Consider the following 18,902-nt stretch of genomic DNA (forward strand, 5'->3'; position numbering starts at 1 on the left):
TTGTTTCAATGTGTCATTTGACAAAAACTTTATTTTATAGGATATCGAATTTATTACACAATAATTTAAATTACAGTGAAATTAGGAGCAAAGGTTGAAGGTCTTCTTGAACTGCCAGATGAGGCGGAACTTCCTGGACTTTTCGATGATGGTGGGTTAATTTTTGAGGTTGCAGGAACTTTTACCGTAGTGGTGGGAGGCACTGGAGTTGATGGAACAGTTGATGGCGCTGTGGAAGGCACCGGAGTTGATGGAACAGTTGATGGCGCTGTTGAAGGCACTGGAGTTGATGGAACAGTTGATGGCGCTGTTGAAGGCACTGGAGTTGATGGAACAGTTGATGGCGCTGTTGAAGGCACTGGAGTTGATGGAACAGTTGATGGCGCTGTTGAAGGCACTGGAGTTGCAGCAGGAGTAACCGGTTTTGTGGTGGTTGCAGTTGCATTACCAAACAGTGTCGGCATCACTACATTTGCAAAATAATGCAAATTCATTTATAAGCAATAATTAATTAATTCATATGTGCATTCAGTTCAGAGCCGAAAGCTTTACAAGTAATGCTTTAGTAGAATGTAATTGTCAAATATCTTACAAAAGTATTTCAAGATTGATATTACGGTTATATGGTATTTTTGAAGACCCTTTTTTAATTCACAAATGTTTTCCTAAGCGTTATAATTAACATATCATAAGTACCGTAAAAACTACAAGCTTTGTACTGCATCTTATTCATGCCTACGGATTCTTACTTTTTCTCAATTAATTGTCAAATTTCTTTCAAAAGTATTTCAAGATTGATATTACGTTAATATGATATTATTGAAGACCCTTTTGAATTCACAAATATTTTCCTCATCGTTATGATTAACATATCGAAATTTTGAAATGTTGTCAAATAATTTCTTATTTTTTAGGGGACTTTGTCGATCTATTCAACATTATTGTAGACATAACAACATCAAAATGCAACTAAAAAAACTTTTATAGACCGTTTATGCTTGACCACATTCAGATTATACTAAAAAACACAAAAGGAACCAAAGATATGTATAAGTTAAATAAAGTGAATACATTGAGGAACACAGCATAAAATGGGAAAATGTGACACACTATACACAGAAAGTTTGGCAACATTATTACAAGATTCTTTTTATATAATTACAAAAGACACAAATATTCACTGGTTCCAATACAGATTACAAAACAAAATACTTCCAACCAATTCATACTTAAAAAAAATAAAGTACCAAATGACACATGCAACCTTTGTAATGAAGAGATGGAGTCAATTGAACATATGTTTTGGAATCGCCTAAAAGTTAAGCAAATATGGGATAATATTACACAGTGGGTTTTTGATACATCGCATACAGCTTTGAATTTAGACATAAAGAAGGTATTATTTAGTTTTGCAGATGTAGAAATAAAAGAAAATTTCATTCTAATCAACTTTGTTATACTTTTCTCAAAATACTATATATATATATATGGTGTCAAGAAAGAAGACAAACTAAAACATAACCGAATTAAAAACATACCTTTCAAAAATGCACAAAATACATAAAACAATTGCCCAAAAACAAAACAACTTAAAAGGAATATACTTTAACATGGCAGGACATCCAACAAATATTCAATGTTAAAAACTAAATTCAAAAATCTATCTTCTACAAATATATACATAATGTAGATATGATGAGAAACATTAGATTTTTGTAAAGACTACATTTATATGCTGATCTGTTTTTTCTAGTACAGTTGTTAAATTTCAATCTGTTTATCTATCCATTAATCATAAATAGACTATGAAAGATTAAGTGAAAGAGATGTTTTTTGTGATAAATGTCTATGTTTATGGTATGAATGTGATGAGTCATCTAGTACAAGTATGTAAGTGGTGTGGTGAATGAGAGCCCTCCTGTGTGGGGACATTTGTTTATATTTTTGAAGGCTGACCCCAAGGCCCCTACCTTGACAGACTTCAGATGTATAACATGTCTGGGGTATTAAATGTTTTTGTGTTTAAAACAAACATATCGTAAGTACCGTAAAAAATACATGCTTTTTATTACATTTTATCCATGCCTACGGATTCTTACTTTTTCTCAGCTCAAAACAATCCCGCTTGTTACATTCCGAGTCCTTGCAGCAGGCATCACAGATTTTGATCCCAGAAGCTTCAGACGCTCTGGTCTGGAGACCATTTTTTATCATTCCTTCACACAACTGAATAAAAGAACAATACATTTCTGTACATTAACTTATTTATTATCAAATTAATTTAGCGTTTTTATGTTTATGTTTCTCTCGTGGTGATTCTATTTGCATTTTTATGTTTACGATTCTCTCGTGTTAAACTATTTGTGTTTTTTTTTGTTTACGATTCTTTCGTTGGGATTTTATTTGCGTTGTTATGTTAACGATTCTTTCGTGATTATTTCGTTGGCGTTGTTATGTTTGTGATTCTCTCTTGATGATTCTATTTGCATTTTTATATTTACGATTCTCTCGTGGTAATTCTTTTCGCGTTTTTATGTTTACGATTATCTCTTAGTGATTCTATTTGCGTTTTATGTTAACGATTATCTCGTGTTATTCTATTTGCGTTTTTATGATTACGATTCTCTCCTGGTGATTTAATTTGCGTTTTTATGTTTACGATTTTCTCGTGTTATTCTATTTGCGTTTTTATGTTTACGATTCTCTTGTGATGATTCTATTTGCGTTTTGAGTTACGAGTCTCTCGTGGTGAATCTAATATATTTCGTATTGCACGCGATCTCGGAAATTAATCGTACGCGAAAATAAGTTGATTTCATTAATAATCAGTACCTGTAATATCCAAGACCTAGGTATAAATGTACTTCTGAATAAAGTGTGAGAGGCTGTGTAGTATACACTGTACATTGTGTCTCCACATCTGATATAACTGAAGATATGCATATTCTATGAGAGAATAGAAAATATCACTCTATATCTCTCTTTAGACCCTGTGCCTTGGATAAACTGTAAAACACGTAATCACGCCAAGTTCCCGAAATCGACTACAGAGATTGGAAAATCATGAGTGAAAAGATTTTTATATTTTCAGAAGAAAAATCATGGGAGAGTATATTTTAGAACATAAGATTCCATGTTTCCACAGTGGATAAAAAGAAAAATAGAACGTGGCAAATATTTCATGTTTGAAAACAAGACAAAATAGTGGAGAAATGTTTAAAGAAATAGAGTTAAAACATGACATAGTTTCAGGTTTTGCGTTTAAAAAAAAAAATGCCTTAAAAGTTAGACCTCTGGAATCTAAGGGAGAATTACAGACAATGAAATAATATTTCTCACATTTTACAGGGGAACAATTGGATTAGGTAATACAGTGGCCAGTGTTGTTTTAAATGTTTTCATAGAGAAAATATATTGAAGATATAAACTAACAAAATAATCAGATTTTGTGAACTTACATGTTTCTCCTCGCACCGGAAGTTGTACTTGATCTGACTTCCTCCCAAAATATGGATAGATGTGGCGCACACCTATCACAGAAATGGAAATATTCAACTACACGTGTGTTAATTGAAATCATAATATACAGCACATGTGTGTTAATTAAAATCAAAATATACAACACATTGGTGTTAATTAAGATCAAAATATTCAACTACACGTGTGTTAATTAAGATCATAACATACAGCACACGTGTGTTAATTAAGATCAAAATATACCCCACGCGTGTGTTAATTAAGATCATATAATACGACACATGTGTGTTGATTAAGATCAAAATATTCAACTACATGTGTGTTAATTGAAATCAAAATATACAACACGCGTGTGTTAATTAAGATCAAAATATAATACACACGTGTACATACATTGTAGTCAGTGAGGAAATAAGAATAGGATAATCATGCATACGAAATCCATTAAAATTTGACCAATCAATCAATGAATGAATTAAATAAACCAATAAATATTGGATGATTGATTTTACATAAGCTGAATTGATTGAAACATTTAATATTATAGATATATCAGGGATTCGGCTATTTAGGATTGATAAATTTTGTTGATCATTTTTCTTGTATAATCAGAAACATATATCTATACAATACCTCGATCGATCAATTAGATAATCTGAATTTTAAAAGACCATAAAATACTGATCAATTAATTTTCGATATGGTGATGGATACATTAGTCCCGCTGACCTGTGTATCTGTACAGACGTCCCTCTCGGTACAGGAAGCCGCCCCGGACACCAAGTGGTCACAGTCTAGGCAACGGAGGCTTTTATCATCTAGTGGTTCTGGAACAAAATGTGAAATAGTCTCAATCAGTTTTATAAAAATGAACAGTTGAAATTAGAATACATCAGCGTATTTAATATGTTGAAAACTTTAAACTTGATAAGAATTGGACTTTATTGACAGAGAGAAGGAAATATTCTTTACAGGTTGGGGAAATAAGTATTTAATATAAACTTTATTTGATTTGTCTATAAACATAACATCCAGACATCATTAATTACACTTTTAATATAGTTTGAATAGAATTTCGGATGCAAGCGTTTGTGCAACAGTGCGTCATGCAACAGTGGCCATGCGACAGTGTGATTGTCGCATGGCGCATTAACGCACTGTCGCATGACACACTGTCGTATTGTCGGACTGTCGCATTTCGGTATCCCCAATTCGACAGTGCGACATATGATCGATATCAGCCACCATATTTTAGAGCTAAGATTTCTTGTGAGAAGGTCTCAAAAGTAACGTCATGAATATTATTCTGTTGTTACATATAACAGAGTTATCTGTCCTTGCGGGTAGGTATTGACTATGAAGTTATGTGTTTGCGAGCGTAACGTCATACTTTTCAGAAAAAACGACGTGAATTGTGCTCACAAAATAATGACGTAACAATTGATACCTACCCGCAATGGAGCTAACACTGTAATATGCAAAGTGGGAATAATATCTGCTCTCAGTGGAAGATAACTACGCTTAACAAGATGTCAAAGTACAAGTCAATGAATAATATAAATGACGAATGATCTTACTTTGCCCACAGAGCTCCGAGTTACATGGTCCTTTAGAGACTACTCCGGGACCCGTATTACAGCACTGAGCACAATTCACGAGGTCACGTGACTGACGGGACAAATCTCGGCGGCCATTACCGCCGCCTAAAGTGGCCATGATGGAACATACCTACGACGACACAATATATATATTTAGTACAATATATACGACAAGTCTGCAACATCAATTTGTTCGCACAAATTAATCATTTTACTATAAATATATTAGATATATTTATAAAGACGCGATGAATTCTTTATAATTTGACAAGAATAAAAGTTTAAATTTCTGCCTTCTCTGTTGCGCTGTTTTCAAAATTTAACAAACCAATCTACATTATTGTATACTCTCAATGGTCAGTTTAAAATTCAAGTAGTAAGTTTGTTACATATATGAGTGTTATGGTTATTGATGAGATTACTGTGGACTTACCGCTGCGGATCTACAACCAGCATTGAACACAGAAATTAAATTTTTGGTGGTGATTTTTTCCAAAAAGCATTGCTGAAAAATGATATTTATTACATTGTTAAGGTTTCTTTTTCTTTGTATTGTAAACCCTAAAGAATGTATGGAGACCTTATAAATGTGTTGTACTGTAGTGCACTTCAAACTTACATTGTAGATATTCACCATAAATTAAACACTCCTGCTTTCATATTTAAAACCGTTATAAACCATTCACGGCATATATATGCGTCACGGTATCTCCATAAATTAATTTTACAAGCCGATGTAAGTTTCAAAAAATCTAGTAAAGTTTCACATATTACCTCCTGGGGGCCACATTTGATTGTTCCTGACCTCTGACATTCGTCGATATCTATCGCTCCATCACACTGCATACACACAACGTCACCCCGTACAACTTTAAAAAAGATAGACGATGGACATGTTATTTTACACGTTATATTAATGAACACTTATGCTTTTCTTATAATGGTGAATGCGTGGCGGTTGTGAAAATGTTCATACGCTTATCATCATATTTAGAGTGTACTAAAACTGTTACTGTTTTTGTGTAAGCCTTGATTTCTCTATATTGTTTAAGTCAATGAAAACATATTTTCCAAATGTCGATTTTGTATGGGTATGAACAATTTTTCAGAGTTTACGGCGTTGATAAGTTGTAATAAGTCGTGTATAATCCGGTGTTATTCATATTTACAATGATAGATATTTTTATGAACAAACGACTTAAAAAGACCGTAAAACTAATAACATTTAAGAAAAAAATGGGCTTAGGTGATATAACATTTGTGGTGTTTGACTCTCAAGCAAACGACCTGGGCCCGGCACCATAAAACTATTCTCAGACAGATTTTATAATTATATATATTTATATAATTCAACATGGACTTGATTAAAAAGATCTGTCTGAGAAAGTTTTATGGTGCCGCACCCTGGCCTACAGATACTGAAACTTAACACCTATATATGTATTGTATCATTGATTAATAGTTATGTGATTGGAGCTAGTGTGAAAATGTGAAGAGAGTTAATTGTATAAGATTATAAAAGATTAACAAATTCTTGGGGGACTTATGAATTACAAATGATGTAAAATGCCCAAAATGACGACGTTCCACATCTGAAATATCCCAAGAAAATCTTTTGTTTAAATCATGATTAGAGACCAAGCTATGTTATGTTTATGTGTAATCACCATCTGGCTAAATTATACTTGTATTACATCTGTATCGTTACATACCATTGCACAACAGCACAAGTAGCCAACCTAAAAGTCAATAAACAAGTGAAATATTAATATCAAAGTCCAAGAATGTCGCATTATGGAATAAAAATATTCTTTATTCGTTTTATGCCCATGTAAAGAGATAAATATTGGGCTCACGACATGTATGTTTTAGAAATAACTTGAATTTCAAATACGAGTTTTCCTTTAAGGTCTATTAGTGCAAAATACATTCAGCATTGAGTTAATATCGACAATCGTTTATGGTGTGTCAAACAGGTACATTATTATGATAATTAATAACTAGCAAAAGGTTATCATTGCAATTTGAACAACAAAAGTATTAAAAGTTTTATTAGAAAAGTATCTTAATCATTTGAACAAGCATATATAAAATAATACTAATTTGAAGTAAGTTTTCTTGGAGCGAAAAGAAAAAAAGAGGGAAATACATACCGACCACCTGAAGTCTTTCCATGTCTTGATTATTTCTGAAAAAAATGGAATTCAACATATGATAATATAGTTGATAATTCTGCGAGCGAAGAGTCACGTATAACTACGGAAGGTAAAAACTCTATGATATGACTCGATCTCTTTATAGCTTTGTCAATTTTAATGCAAACTCTAGTGGGGGGAAAATTGCCAATAGCAGTCTACAGCCTAAGACCAAAAAAATAATATGTCTGTTTAGTGTTACCCGACCGACCCTAATGTTTTACCCCCGACCCTAATACAGAAAGGCGGGATTTCGATCTCAGACTCCGGTTTCGGCCATTATTTAAGAGTGAAAGACACTAAAAAAATCCTCCCGACCTACCGACCCTATTTTTTTCCAATGTAACCCTAAACAGACATCTTTTTTGGCCTAAGTTGTATAGAATGATTCTGAGATTGGTCAGATGAAACACAAATAAATGCCTTCGTGTCAGATGGTATTTCCTTGGTACTGATAAACTGGTAAGATAAAGGAATGTAAAGTTGATATCAGGATGAATAGAAATGGTTCAAAATCACCTTGACCTATGTCACATGATAGATAATACGTCCATGTCAAGTAAGTTCGAATTAAGGTTCACTGAATCTCATTGCCACTTTAACCTACTTTTCATGTGTTTGTATTTATAAGTTGTTAACACTGACGTTGCGCACAATGTTCGGTCACTTTTATGTAACGTCATTGAATGTAAGAAACGTCATTATTTTACAATGTGACGAGCGCAATTGACGTCATTTCCGACATTCGGCAAACCTGCATGACAAGAAAAAAACGAAATTTTTCGAATACTTTTTGATATTTTCACCAGAGATTTCGCATACGTATATTTGAGCAAAAACCATAATATGGAAATGTTATTTAGAATATTGACTTTATGTACAAATTTAGAAAATGAATATCCATAAATAGTAGTTATATGGAAATGTTAAAATTTAGAAAAACAATTAATATATTATACCAATTTATAACTAAATTGTTATAATTTATAACATAGACACGAATGTACCATAAGATTTCCATATTATGGAATAGATGTCCTTTGTAAAAGTTGGATCATCCCTCCTGGCTTTAATATTAATGTATTATTCAATCCTAACCATTCCAAGTGTAACTGACAAAAACAGGATGTAACCACCATTGAAACATTCTACATCTCCATATCTTTTTGCCCCTTTAAAGATACAAATTGTTTTTAAAACATTCAGCAAAACGATAAATTTTAATATTTGTAGACTTTTTTTATCAAAAATTTAGACAATTCTAAGCAAACGTGTCAGTCCTTACATTAATTACATTACATTAATTAAATGTGTGTGAATTATTAAAAATTAAAAAAAATGTTTTTTTTTTTAGAAAACATGAGAGTACTTTGTATTTTTCTTTTAGGAGTGCTCGTAAACAAGAAATAATAATTCTATGTTTGATTCCTTCTGATTTGAAATCTACATTATAGGTTTGACAAATTATATTTTCATAACCGATGTGCATACGCATTCCATTGTTATTGATTTATGCTTGTATTTTTAGCTGTTTTTGAACATAAAATAAACAATATTCCTTTCGCGAGATAACAATGAGTGAGTCCCACAGCGAATTCAAAGGTTTCGCGAAATATTTAATAATTACAGAATGTAAATACAGTGTATCTTAACATCCCTTGATAGGAAATACGTGTTTTTTTGAGAATATGTTAAAACAAACAAAGACGCGAAATATTCCGTCTTTGCATATTACAGAGTTAGCTCCCTTGTAGGTAGGTATCCAGTTATGAAATTTAGATACATCTTATAAAATGCATGTGGATTACTGAAAACATTATCAACGTCATTCAAAGTGGTTATCATATAAAATCCATTTGTCTTCCACTTTCTACGAAATATACGCTTCTGAAACTGTATGATGTAATACAGTAGCTAAGAATGAGTTATTGAGGTATTTTGCTAAAATGATATGAATTGTATCAATCGCATAACAATCAATAGAATCATATCTAAATCTATTGAATGTATCGATCTAAAATTACTTACCGAGCTAATACAATAACTTTAAAGAGAGTATTGCAAGAATAAATCGAGATACTCCATTAGTAACTGTCATAGAAAAAGTCAATTTTAGGAAAATCTCATCATATTCTAGTTGTATGAAACAAATAATAGTGATCGTCTTTATGGTAACCGAGTTTTTGTTATCAAAACAACAATTGGTTAATTGTTTACGGTTATCAGACTTCATTTTACTCTCTTTAGCTTTAGATTTGTTCATAGAAAAGATAAGCGAATAACATTGGCAGTAAAATAGACATTGCAGAGTGTATACATAAAATAAAATAAATACCTCAGTAAGATTGTTATTAGGTGTTGTAATATGTGTCCAAGTTTTTGTATAAGCCAAGGCAATCTGAGAGGTGAGCCGACTAGGTGATAAGAGGGTTGTCTGATTGCTAGCACGTGTCAAGACATGGCAGAACTCTACCATCTGTTTGTACAGTAGGTCAAATTGCGTAAAACCGAGTTTCCTAATGTTAATCATTGTGAAGTCATTACATTACTTTTCATTTATGCAGTTTACCTCGTACTTTATTATTGAACATTACCTTCGCTAATGTTGTGATAGAACTCAGCCGGAAAACCGTTATAAAATTAAGTACTTTCTGGATTTTCAAATCCCTATAGAGAACATCTAGAGATCATATTTCCGAATATGAAAGTAACTGACAAGTAATGCCATAGACTGCACATTTTCAGGCTAATTACAGGTGAACTAAAATAAAGCTCTTGAACTTTTAAGCAATATCGGATGCTAGTAGAACCAAACAGGTAACTCCTTTTGGATCCAATACGGACATTGGTATATAATTGTTCACATGGAACGTTTTTGTCAAAATACAAAATTACAAACTCAATGTAATTAATCATTACTATGATAAACGTATTGTGCACACACCCAAGAAATTAGTAAGTGTTGCTGGGATATAGTTATTTAAAAGTTTCATGCGTAAAACAAAGGAACAAAGGAGCGTTACGTGTGTTGTTTTTCATACCTGTTTGGTTTCTTCTTTGTGGACGGAATGTCCGTTTGTTGTTACTGTTAGGAATTTATAGAGCTAATAAGGTGAGTAGGTGCTATATAACCTATTTATCATATAAGATTTTACCAATTGGAGCAACATAAATAACCTGTGACGTATTTATTACGTATTGTTTTTAATGTGTAAATTGAGATAAAATCGATGACGTCATGAGTTCAGTACGAAAGGACATGATTTGAACATAAACTATCTAGGGACAGAATCCGACCCATATCAGTTCGAATACGTCATCATGTCATGATAAGCGAAAGGTTAAATTTGGTTCACAAAGGACGGATGCAAGAATCTTAAAACCTTTAAACACTTAATTATATAAGCTTTATCAACACAGTCAAAAACATTTATGATGAGCCATATTACAACAAATTCATAGTTATGAAGAAGTCAATTCCATTCCCCTTCAAAGTCAATGTTTGTAATTTGTGTATACCGCACTATACTAATGACAAAACGAATTTCAAGATTACAGATGTATTCATTGTATGCATGCTTTTCTTTATAAATCACATTTTAGTGATAATTTTACTCCGATGATGGTTAAGTTAGAGTAATTACCTCATTAACGACAGAATACTGATTTTATTCACGTTGAAAGACCTTTTACTTCGATGATTAAAGACTACATGAAGATGACTACCTGATAGACGACAAATTACTCACCTAGTTAAAGCAAAGTAAAGTTTTGTTAAACGTATTACAGTCTAACTTTACTTTTGGCTGGGTAAATAAAAAGAAGTTGGACAGTATTTCATTATTCTGAATGACAAATAACGAGTAACTGTCTAACTTTACCCTGCTCCTAGTTTAGTTTTCCTGATTTATTCACAGAGCTGTTATTCAGTCTCTATGATAGAATATTGTATCAAAATGCACAATTTTCAATGTAGATAATGGTTTATCTGAATATATTTTATTTTCTGTTTGTTTACTCTCAGTTTATAAGTATCAATTAATAGAAAGAAATATATAACATATTCTGCACAAAAACCTAGAAATTACATTAGACTTCATTGATGTAGAGTAATAAAAGCAGGTCTAAAGCTCATGATTAGGCGATCTCGTGAAGAAAACACCGATAGTCAGTGTTAACTAAATATTATCTCAAGAGATACGATATACATCTTTAAAATAATCAAATTCCTAGCGCTAGTGCAAATCGGTGTTACGTCTTTATTAAGATCGTTGGTTTAAAAGACTTCTTGACACATTACAACCAGCCCTCTATTCATAGAGACAGTTGACATGTACTGATCGTACCTCTTGGATGAGACCTAACCTAGAACTAGATTGAAGTTAGATTTGATTGCATGCGAGTCCGAATCCCTAGGATCCTGCCATACATTTTGATCAAATCCTGCTACGACAACTTGCTTCCATCATTCCACCATGCTTTAGTTTTCCTTGTATCTCTCTCTTTCTTTTAATCCATTTCTTACCTCCATTCCTGTAATGGCACAAAGCATGATTTGTTTGTTTGTTTCTTTTTTAAAATATTTACGTGTTCTTAATTTTCCTTAAATTGTGTCGGTACAAGTAAGATTTCTGATCGTCATACCTAGCAGTATATCAAATTTCATTATTCATAATATACTTATTACTATGGTCCCCAATAATTTTAATATTTTTACAGACACTAGTCGCAGATTATACACTTAATTGCACCCATTGCTGAGTTATCAAATATAGCTTTAAAATATAAACAAAATAATAAAGGATAAGACACATGGTCAAGAATGTTTAGCTTAAATGCTTATGTCATTCCGATCATGAAATATCTATTTCACTAGTTAAAAAAAACTGTCAGTTTGTGAAACTGCACTTGGAAGTCATCCTCAATCAACCATGCTTCAAACATTCTCTTCTGCCACTGCCAGCTAGCGTTGATTACAGGTGTAATATTAATAAGTTTGTCTTTAAATTCTTAAATTCAAAGTTCGACGAGCCATGAGAATCATATAAAATTTACATCAAGCACTTGTCCAAGGGAATCCAGCACGAAATGCCAAAAGTGTCTTGCTGCAGAGGTTCCTTTCTGTAGCATGGCCTGCAATTAAAAACTCAAAGCAGAAAAAAGGTACTGGTTAAAGAAAAGAATAAAATAACAATGCAACTACCTAAAAGACCCTCATATCAGAAAAAGGGGTGGGGAGGGAGGGGAAAAATTTTGCACTGCCATAGACTATACAGATGGGCTCAAAAAGTTAAACAAACAAGTTAAACAAACAAGTCAAAGAGACGCTAAACTGTAATCCTATTAATAAACACTAACAATCAGAGTCAGCAAGATGCTTAAAACTATATAAAATCTTAAAGGGACTTGTTCTGGGATATAAGGTTCATGTAAAGGTTTAAACAGTGATATTTTGCAAGCCTAAAACTCATCACTGTGCTGCAATTGAACAGAACTAATTTCATTAATTGTTGGTATATACCCTGGCTAACTGTCAGTCTTACTGTTGATATGTAATTTGTGAAGCTGCTTGTAAAATCAGTAAAATATGAAAAAATGTATTTTTCTAAAAAGAACTAAGTAAAGAGAGCTAAACTGTATCCTATTAATAAAAACACTAGCAATCAGAGTCAGCAAGATGCTTAAAAACTATATAAAATCTTAAAGGGACTTGTTCAGAGTACCTTATAGTGTATATAAGAGCACTTGTATCAATTAAAATGTCTTCTTATATGCTATATTTGTGATCCGCCATTTAAAGCAGCCATTTGCATTTACAACAATAGGCTCCTGCGCTATTCGCTGGTCCAATTTTGCCAAACACACTGTTGGAGTACCTGGCATAGTCACTACTGAACACGATAGCATGCTTATTTGGCGCCATCAATGCAATTCACACGAGTTCTATTTCTTCTCCAGAAATATACATTTTTCTCTTATTTTACTGAAATTTACAAGCAGCTTCACAAATTACATATCCACAGTAAGACTGACAGTTAGCCAGGGTACATACCAACAATTAATGAAGTTAGTTTTGTTCAATTGCAGCACTGTAATGAGTTGTAGGCTTGCAAAATATCACTGGTTAAAGCCTATACATGAACCTTAAGGACGCACCCCCGCTAATCTGGGACAGCTAATCAGCGATCAGCGGTCCAAGATAATTGTTTGTTTTAAATGGCATTTATCATTTATAATTGGATAAATGCAATTAATGTATATTTATATACGTAACATAAGTAAACCATACATGAAGTCAAAAATGTTTATAAACATACTCAATTCTTTCTTAAGAATGTAATCCTCTGAGAAGTCAAAATTTTTTTATATTAAACTTTTTTTCTCATGTAGATTTTTGGAAATAGGAGATCATGCCATATAAAAATAGAAGAAAAAACATATGTACGTGTGCTTTTTTTTGAGCTATTGTAACTCAAAGATACCTAATTGACAAAATATTGAATTTGATGGGAATTTTGCCGTTTTGACATATACACAATAGATTAAAGCCATAATTTCCGAATGAGGTGTTTGATATGCATGGATGTTTGTAGAATTTATTTTCTAGTAGTCTTCTTTAAAAATATACCAGTTTTGATCAATAATACTTACATTTTTTCTCAGAATAACAGCATATGCTACCCCTACCGCTTAATTTTGGGCTTCAAAATGCACCATTATCAGCCATTTTTGCCAAATTTAGCCCTTTATAGAAAAAAGTTCTGGTATAAAACGTTTGTTAATATTTTGCATATCAACAGGGAAAGGGTTAATAGAATCTTACATGGGTCTGTGAAGTGGACAGGGATATCTCAACCCTAGTGAAAGATTTTGGCCGGTCAACCCGAGGCTTGCCGAGGGTTGACGGCCAAAATATTTCACGAGGGTTGAGATATCCCTGTCCACTTCACAGACTCATGTTTGATACTTTTTCTCCCATACATAGTAGAAAAAAATGATGAAATTCTACTTGGTTTCCAGCTTTTTCATCGCGCCATTATCGCAGGAACGTCGTTATGCTTTAAAATTGATGACGTCATCTACAATGCGCGCCGCAGTTACGCCGCATGATTTGATGACGTCACGTTATTGTCTAGCGCGCGTGAGCTGTCTTACACCCCCCTGTGTAGGATAGAGATATCTTTTCCCTAGCAACCACGGGATATCTATGTGAAGTATGGGAGAATGTTCTTTCTAAATCAGGCAGAAAAATGGGGGGTCCGTGTGCTTACTTTTTGCCCCATTTGAATATTTGTTATTTTTCAGTATTTTCGAGTAAAAAGTAATTGTGCTCAAATTACCATTAAATGTAAAAAATAAAAGTGTATCATATCACACATTAATGCACAATATTTTAATTACCACGAACCCAGTAAAGATTTGCAGCAAAAATTACCTCGATACAGCTAAAAATACTGGCGCAGTGATGATTTAAGTAAAAACAATTTCAGTAAAAAATGGTAAAACTGTGGCTCTACTCAAAGCGAAAAAAGACACAATTTCAAAATGGCCGCCAAATGGGCCATTTCTTAAAATCCCCATATAAAAAAATCTACTAAAACTAGAAATGTATTTTTTGGACAAAATTTGCAACTGGTAACTTCCTACAGATATTGATAGATTTTATTTGAAAATCTCATAACTTCTTTGATCTATGTCGAAACGAGACTTCAACGGGACTGAAACCTCAGAAGAATGCAACCTTAATGTAAAATATGTTATGTTGAATGTACATTGTGTCATTTCCTGACTTTGTTGTATGACGTCATAGCTGTGGTTTACCTATGACGTCATGTATATTGCTGACGTCATATATAACAGCAATGCCAATAAACATCCATTCGCCTGAAGACGTCTGGGAAGGCAGAAGGCCTAGCGACGAAGTCTAGTGTTTCTTCTTCTTATTCTGAATACGTCTGGGAAGGCAGAAAGGCCTAGCGACGTAGTCTAGTGTTTCTTCTTCCTATTTATATATATTGTAAATTATGTCCGCTTTTGGAACAATATTAGTATAAACTTTATTTTTACATTAGCTTTATACAAATATTTGACAATTAATTTAATTTGTATTGTGTTCATATAGGGATTGGATTTCGCTTGTTGGAGCAATTCCTCTAAGAATAAAATGGGCGCGCCCCATATTGAATATATCTTAGAGGAATCCATACAAGCATGGTTAACATAAAAGCGAAATCCAATCCCTATATTTACACTCACATGACTTTTTTTATTTATATTTTATGCAATAAAATCGTCATTTGAATGTGACGTAATTATTCAATAAACGTCGGTCAAAAGTGGGAGGAGCTTACTCAATTGAACAGCGAATGATGACTCTTCACATAAGGTAGAATCATTCATCCGCGACGACAAAAAGTTCAATATTTTATTGTAAAATAAACATGACAAACAAAGTTAATTTCAGAGAAAATTTTATTTAATCAGATCAGACCTTTAATTATATATTCAATTTTGCTAAAAGTTAATATATAGCGTGATAACATAAAGAATTTGTACACGGCCACATGTGTGAACTCGGTGACCGTTATTGAGCAGCGAGGCGAAGCTGACGCACGCTCACACACTTGAGTTTGCCGAAGTTGTCAAAACACCGATTTTCAAGTAGCTCAATGTGTTTGAGATGTCGTCTGACTTGACAATATTATATCCTTGGGAGCCATGTGATTATATTATCTACGCTTAGATCCATCGCCATCGATAGATGAAACAAATTCACTTGTGTTCGATTGATACAATGTATTTGTGGTGACGCGTAACTGTAAACACGTGGATTACTAGCGGTGCATGTTTTATAATACACATGATTAAATTCTCAAAGAACAAAGACAAGAGGATATGTTTATAACTGACCTCTATCAGAGGGTTTCACGCCGTCCACCCCAAAGACTCGATCGTAGGACGAACATAGGTACAGAGGTAATGTTTACGTTTTACACCCATCATTTATAACAAAAATGAAAGCACGTCGCCCCGGTCGGGACATTTTTCCGTTTCTTTATAGAATTGTTAATTTAAAAATTGTTTGAATCATATATAAATATAAAACATGTATATATTGTTTACATTTTTCCAAAATTCTTTGAAAACAACAATATACACGTAATGTTGCGTCAAAATGTAAACAAAGCCATGTGTTTCTTTAAAAAAATGGTCCTTTTACGTTGCATAGAACATTTTCATACGCAAGTTCAAAGTTCAATGTTACCATGCAGTTATGGTAAACAAAATCGGCTAGTATTAGCGTATAATGACCAAGTCTAGCAAGTGTAAATATATTGTATTGTATTGTACTCATTTTTGAGTTCAAAGGTTAGATAACTGCAGTTTTTCATTCTATATTTTGGTAATTTAGCTGTAAAAGAACAGTCATATGTTCAATTTGATAGTCATTGTGGCACATAGGTCGAAACCTGACATTAAAACTTGTGTCAGTAAGCAGAGAATGTCATAGAATGAACTATGACGTGCAAGGATTTGAGAATAGTATGATAAAATAAGATAAGATAAAGATTAGAAGAAATTAGTGATGTATAAAGGCTTTGTAGTTGTATAAGAGTTCTTGTTCTTTCCAATGTTTATCTAACGCATTTTTGAAGGAGTTTATATTTGGCACCATCACTATTTTCTCTGGTAGATCTTTCCATATCTAAGTAGCTCTTATTGAAAAAAAGTTTCTCCTAATCTCATAGTTAGATCTTGTATGGAATAGCTTCCTCCTATGCCCCCTGCTGCTCTCGCGGTCCGTTGCATCTTTCCATAAAGATATAATGTTACAACATTCGGACTCATACTCCATCTAAAATTTTGAAGAGTTCTATCATGTCTCCTAGTATTCTTCTATATGCCAATGTTGGTAATTTCAGTTTCTCCAGCCTTTGACTGTATGCTAGATGTGACATTCCTGGTAGACATTTTGTCGCTCTTCTTTGGACACTTTCTATCATTTCTATATGCTTCTGTAGGTAAGGCGCCCATACGGGGCAAGCATAGTCCAAATGAGACTGAACTAAGCATTTCTATAGCGGAATAAATGATTTGATGTCTAAAAACTGAAAAGTTCTTCTCAGAAGTCCAAACATGGAATTGTTTTTTTTTTTACTTTCTCTGATATATGGCTGTCGAAGCTTAACGTGGAATCTACAACTACTCATATATCTTTTTCTTGGTCTATATGTTGCAGTGTTTTTCCATTGAGCTGGTATTGTATAATTTCCTCACATTGGTTTCTTATTCTCTGTTTGTGTATCCTCATGTGTTTACATTTATCTGGGTGCATTTTTAGAAGCCACGTTTTACTCCATTTCGACATTGTATCTAAATCACTTTGCAGATCTAAAGCATCATCTTTGCGACGAATAGCCTTGAACATTTTAGTATCATCCGCAAATAAGTAAACGTCTGACTGCACTATGTCTTGAAGATCATTAACAAATATCACAAATAATAAGGGTCCAAGAACCGATCCTTGTGGAATTCCTAATGTTACGCTTGACCATTCGGAATTTTTGCCATTCACTGTTACCATTTGATGTCTTCCTTTCAAAAAAAGTTGAAATCCAAGTTTTCATCTGCTGGTTGAAATTACATGAGTTTAATTTATTCAGTAAACGGTTGTGCGGAACTGTATCAAAAGCTTTCTGATAATCCATGTATATACAATCGACTACGTCACCTTTATCTAAAGCAGGTGTCCATTTATCCAAAACTTCTAAAAGTTGTAATGTTGTTGATCTACCTGATAAGAAACCGAATTGGTTGTTGGAGATGTACTTGTTTTTCCTAATAAATGTTACTATATGATCCCTTATTAGAGTTTCTAGTGTTTTACAAACAACTGACGTGAGACTTACAGGCCTGTAGTTTCCCGGTTCACACTTATCTCCTTTTTTTTTTAAAATGACACACACTCGAACCCTTTTCCAATCATCCCGAAGAGTTCTTGTTGAAATTGATTGGTTGAATAACTTTTATACAACGCGTAGCGCTTGTCTTATAGCTATCTAGTATACTATATGTGTATGACTTGCCCTACAATGACATCTAGTAATAACCTTTTGAATAATTTCACTAATAAACTTCCATTCATAAATTTCCTATTCATTGAATAATGTTCCTTTGGACCAATAAGAAGGCGGACTTTCCATTAATGTGCCTTCTGATTGGTAGAATACAGCCTGTGTACAATGCACACTGGTAACTCCTCTGTCTAACTTACATAATGTACATAATCTCTGTTAATAATAACTTACTATCTAAGACTTATAGACCTGAGAGTTATAAAGTAAACTAATGAGTTTCTTTCTGTGTACATTTAAATCTAATTTTAAATAATTGTTGAAAACAGGTCTGAGTTAAAGGCAAAACAAGGCTGCCCTCGTGTGTGCAATACGTGTGTCAAAAGTGTAGGAAAAAAAATAATTTCTTATGAATGTAATACTTGCTTTTTTATTTTGAAATCTTTTCCTAATATGTTATGCAGGAATTTTAAATAAGAAGAATGTCATACAAAACATATATGTATATTGTCTGATCAGTTGAATATTCTTGAAATTATTTATATTAAAGTCGGCCA

At 33.0% G+C, this 18,902-nt stretch overlaps 1 protein-coding gene across 3 annotated transcripts; it reads right to left on the reverse strand.

The window, feature by feature from the left end:
- Window positions 1-10,380, reverse strand: LOC138334957 (G8 domain-containing protein DDB_G0286311-like). Of its 3 annotated transcripts, none has more exons than XM_069283832.1 (10): window positions 10,312-10,380; window positions 7,229-7,263; window positions 6,788-6,814; window positions 5,850-5,944; window positions 5,509-5,580; window positions 5,055-5,205; window positions 4,207-4,304; window positions 3,459-3,530; window positions 2,100-2,226; window positions 1-466 (listed from the first exon to the last, which is right to left on the reverse strand). In XM_069283832.1, the coding sequence occupies exons 2-10, from the start codon at window positions 7,248-7,250 to the stop codon at window positions 66-68; spliced, it is 1,065 nt and encodes a 354-aa protein (XP_069139933.1). In that variant the 5' UTR covers window positions 7,251-7,263; window positions 10,312-10,380; the 3' UTR covers window positions 1-65. The 3 variants fall into 3 exon arrangements, with proteins under 3 accessions (XP_069139933.1, XP_069139935.1, XP_069139934.1); XM_069283834.1 differs by lacking the exon at window positions 10,312-10,380 and adding an exon at window positions 9,606-9,677; XM_069283833.1 differs by lacking the exon at window positions 10,312-10,380 and adding an exon at window positions 7,790-7,812.
- Between the last annotated feature and the right edge of the window lie 8,522 nt (window positions 10,381-18,902).

The sequence above is a fragment of the Argopecten irradians genome, chromosome 11 (assembly GCF_041381155.1).
Source record: "Argopecten irradians isolate NY chromosome 11, Ai_NY, whole genome shotgun sequence".
NCBI lineage: Eukaryota > Metazoa > Mollusca > Bivalvia > Pectinida > Pectinidae > Argopecten > Argopecten irradians.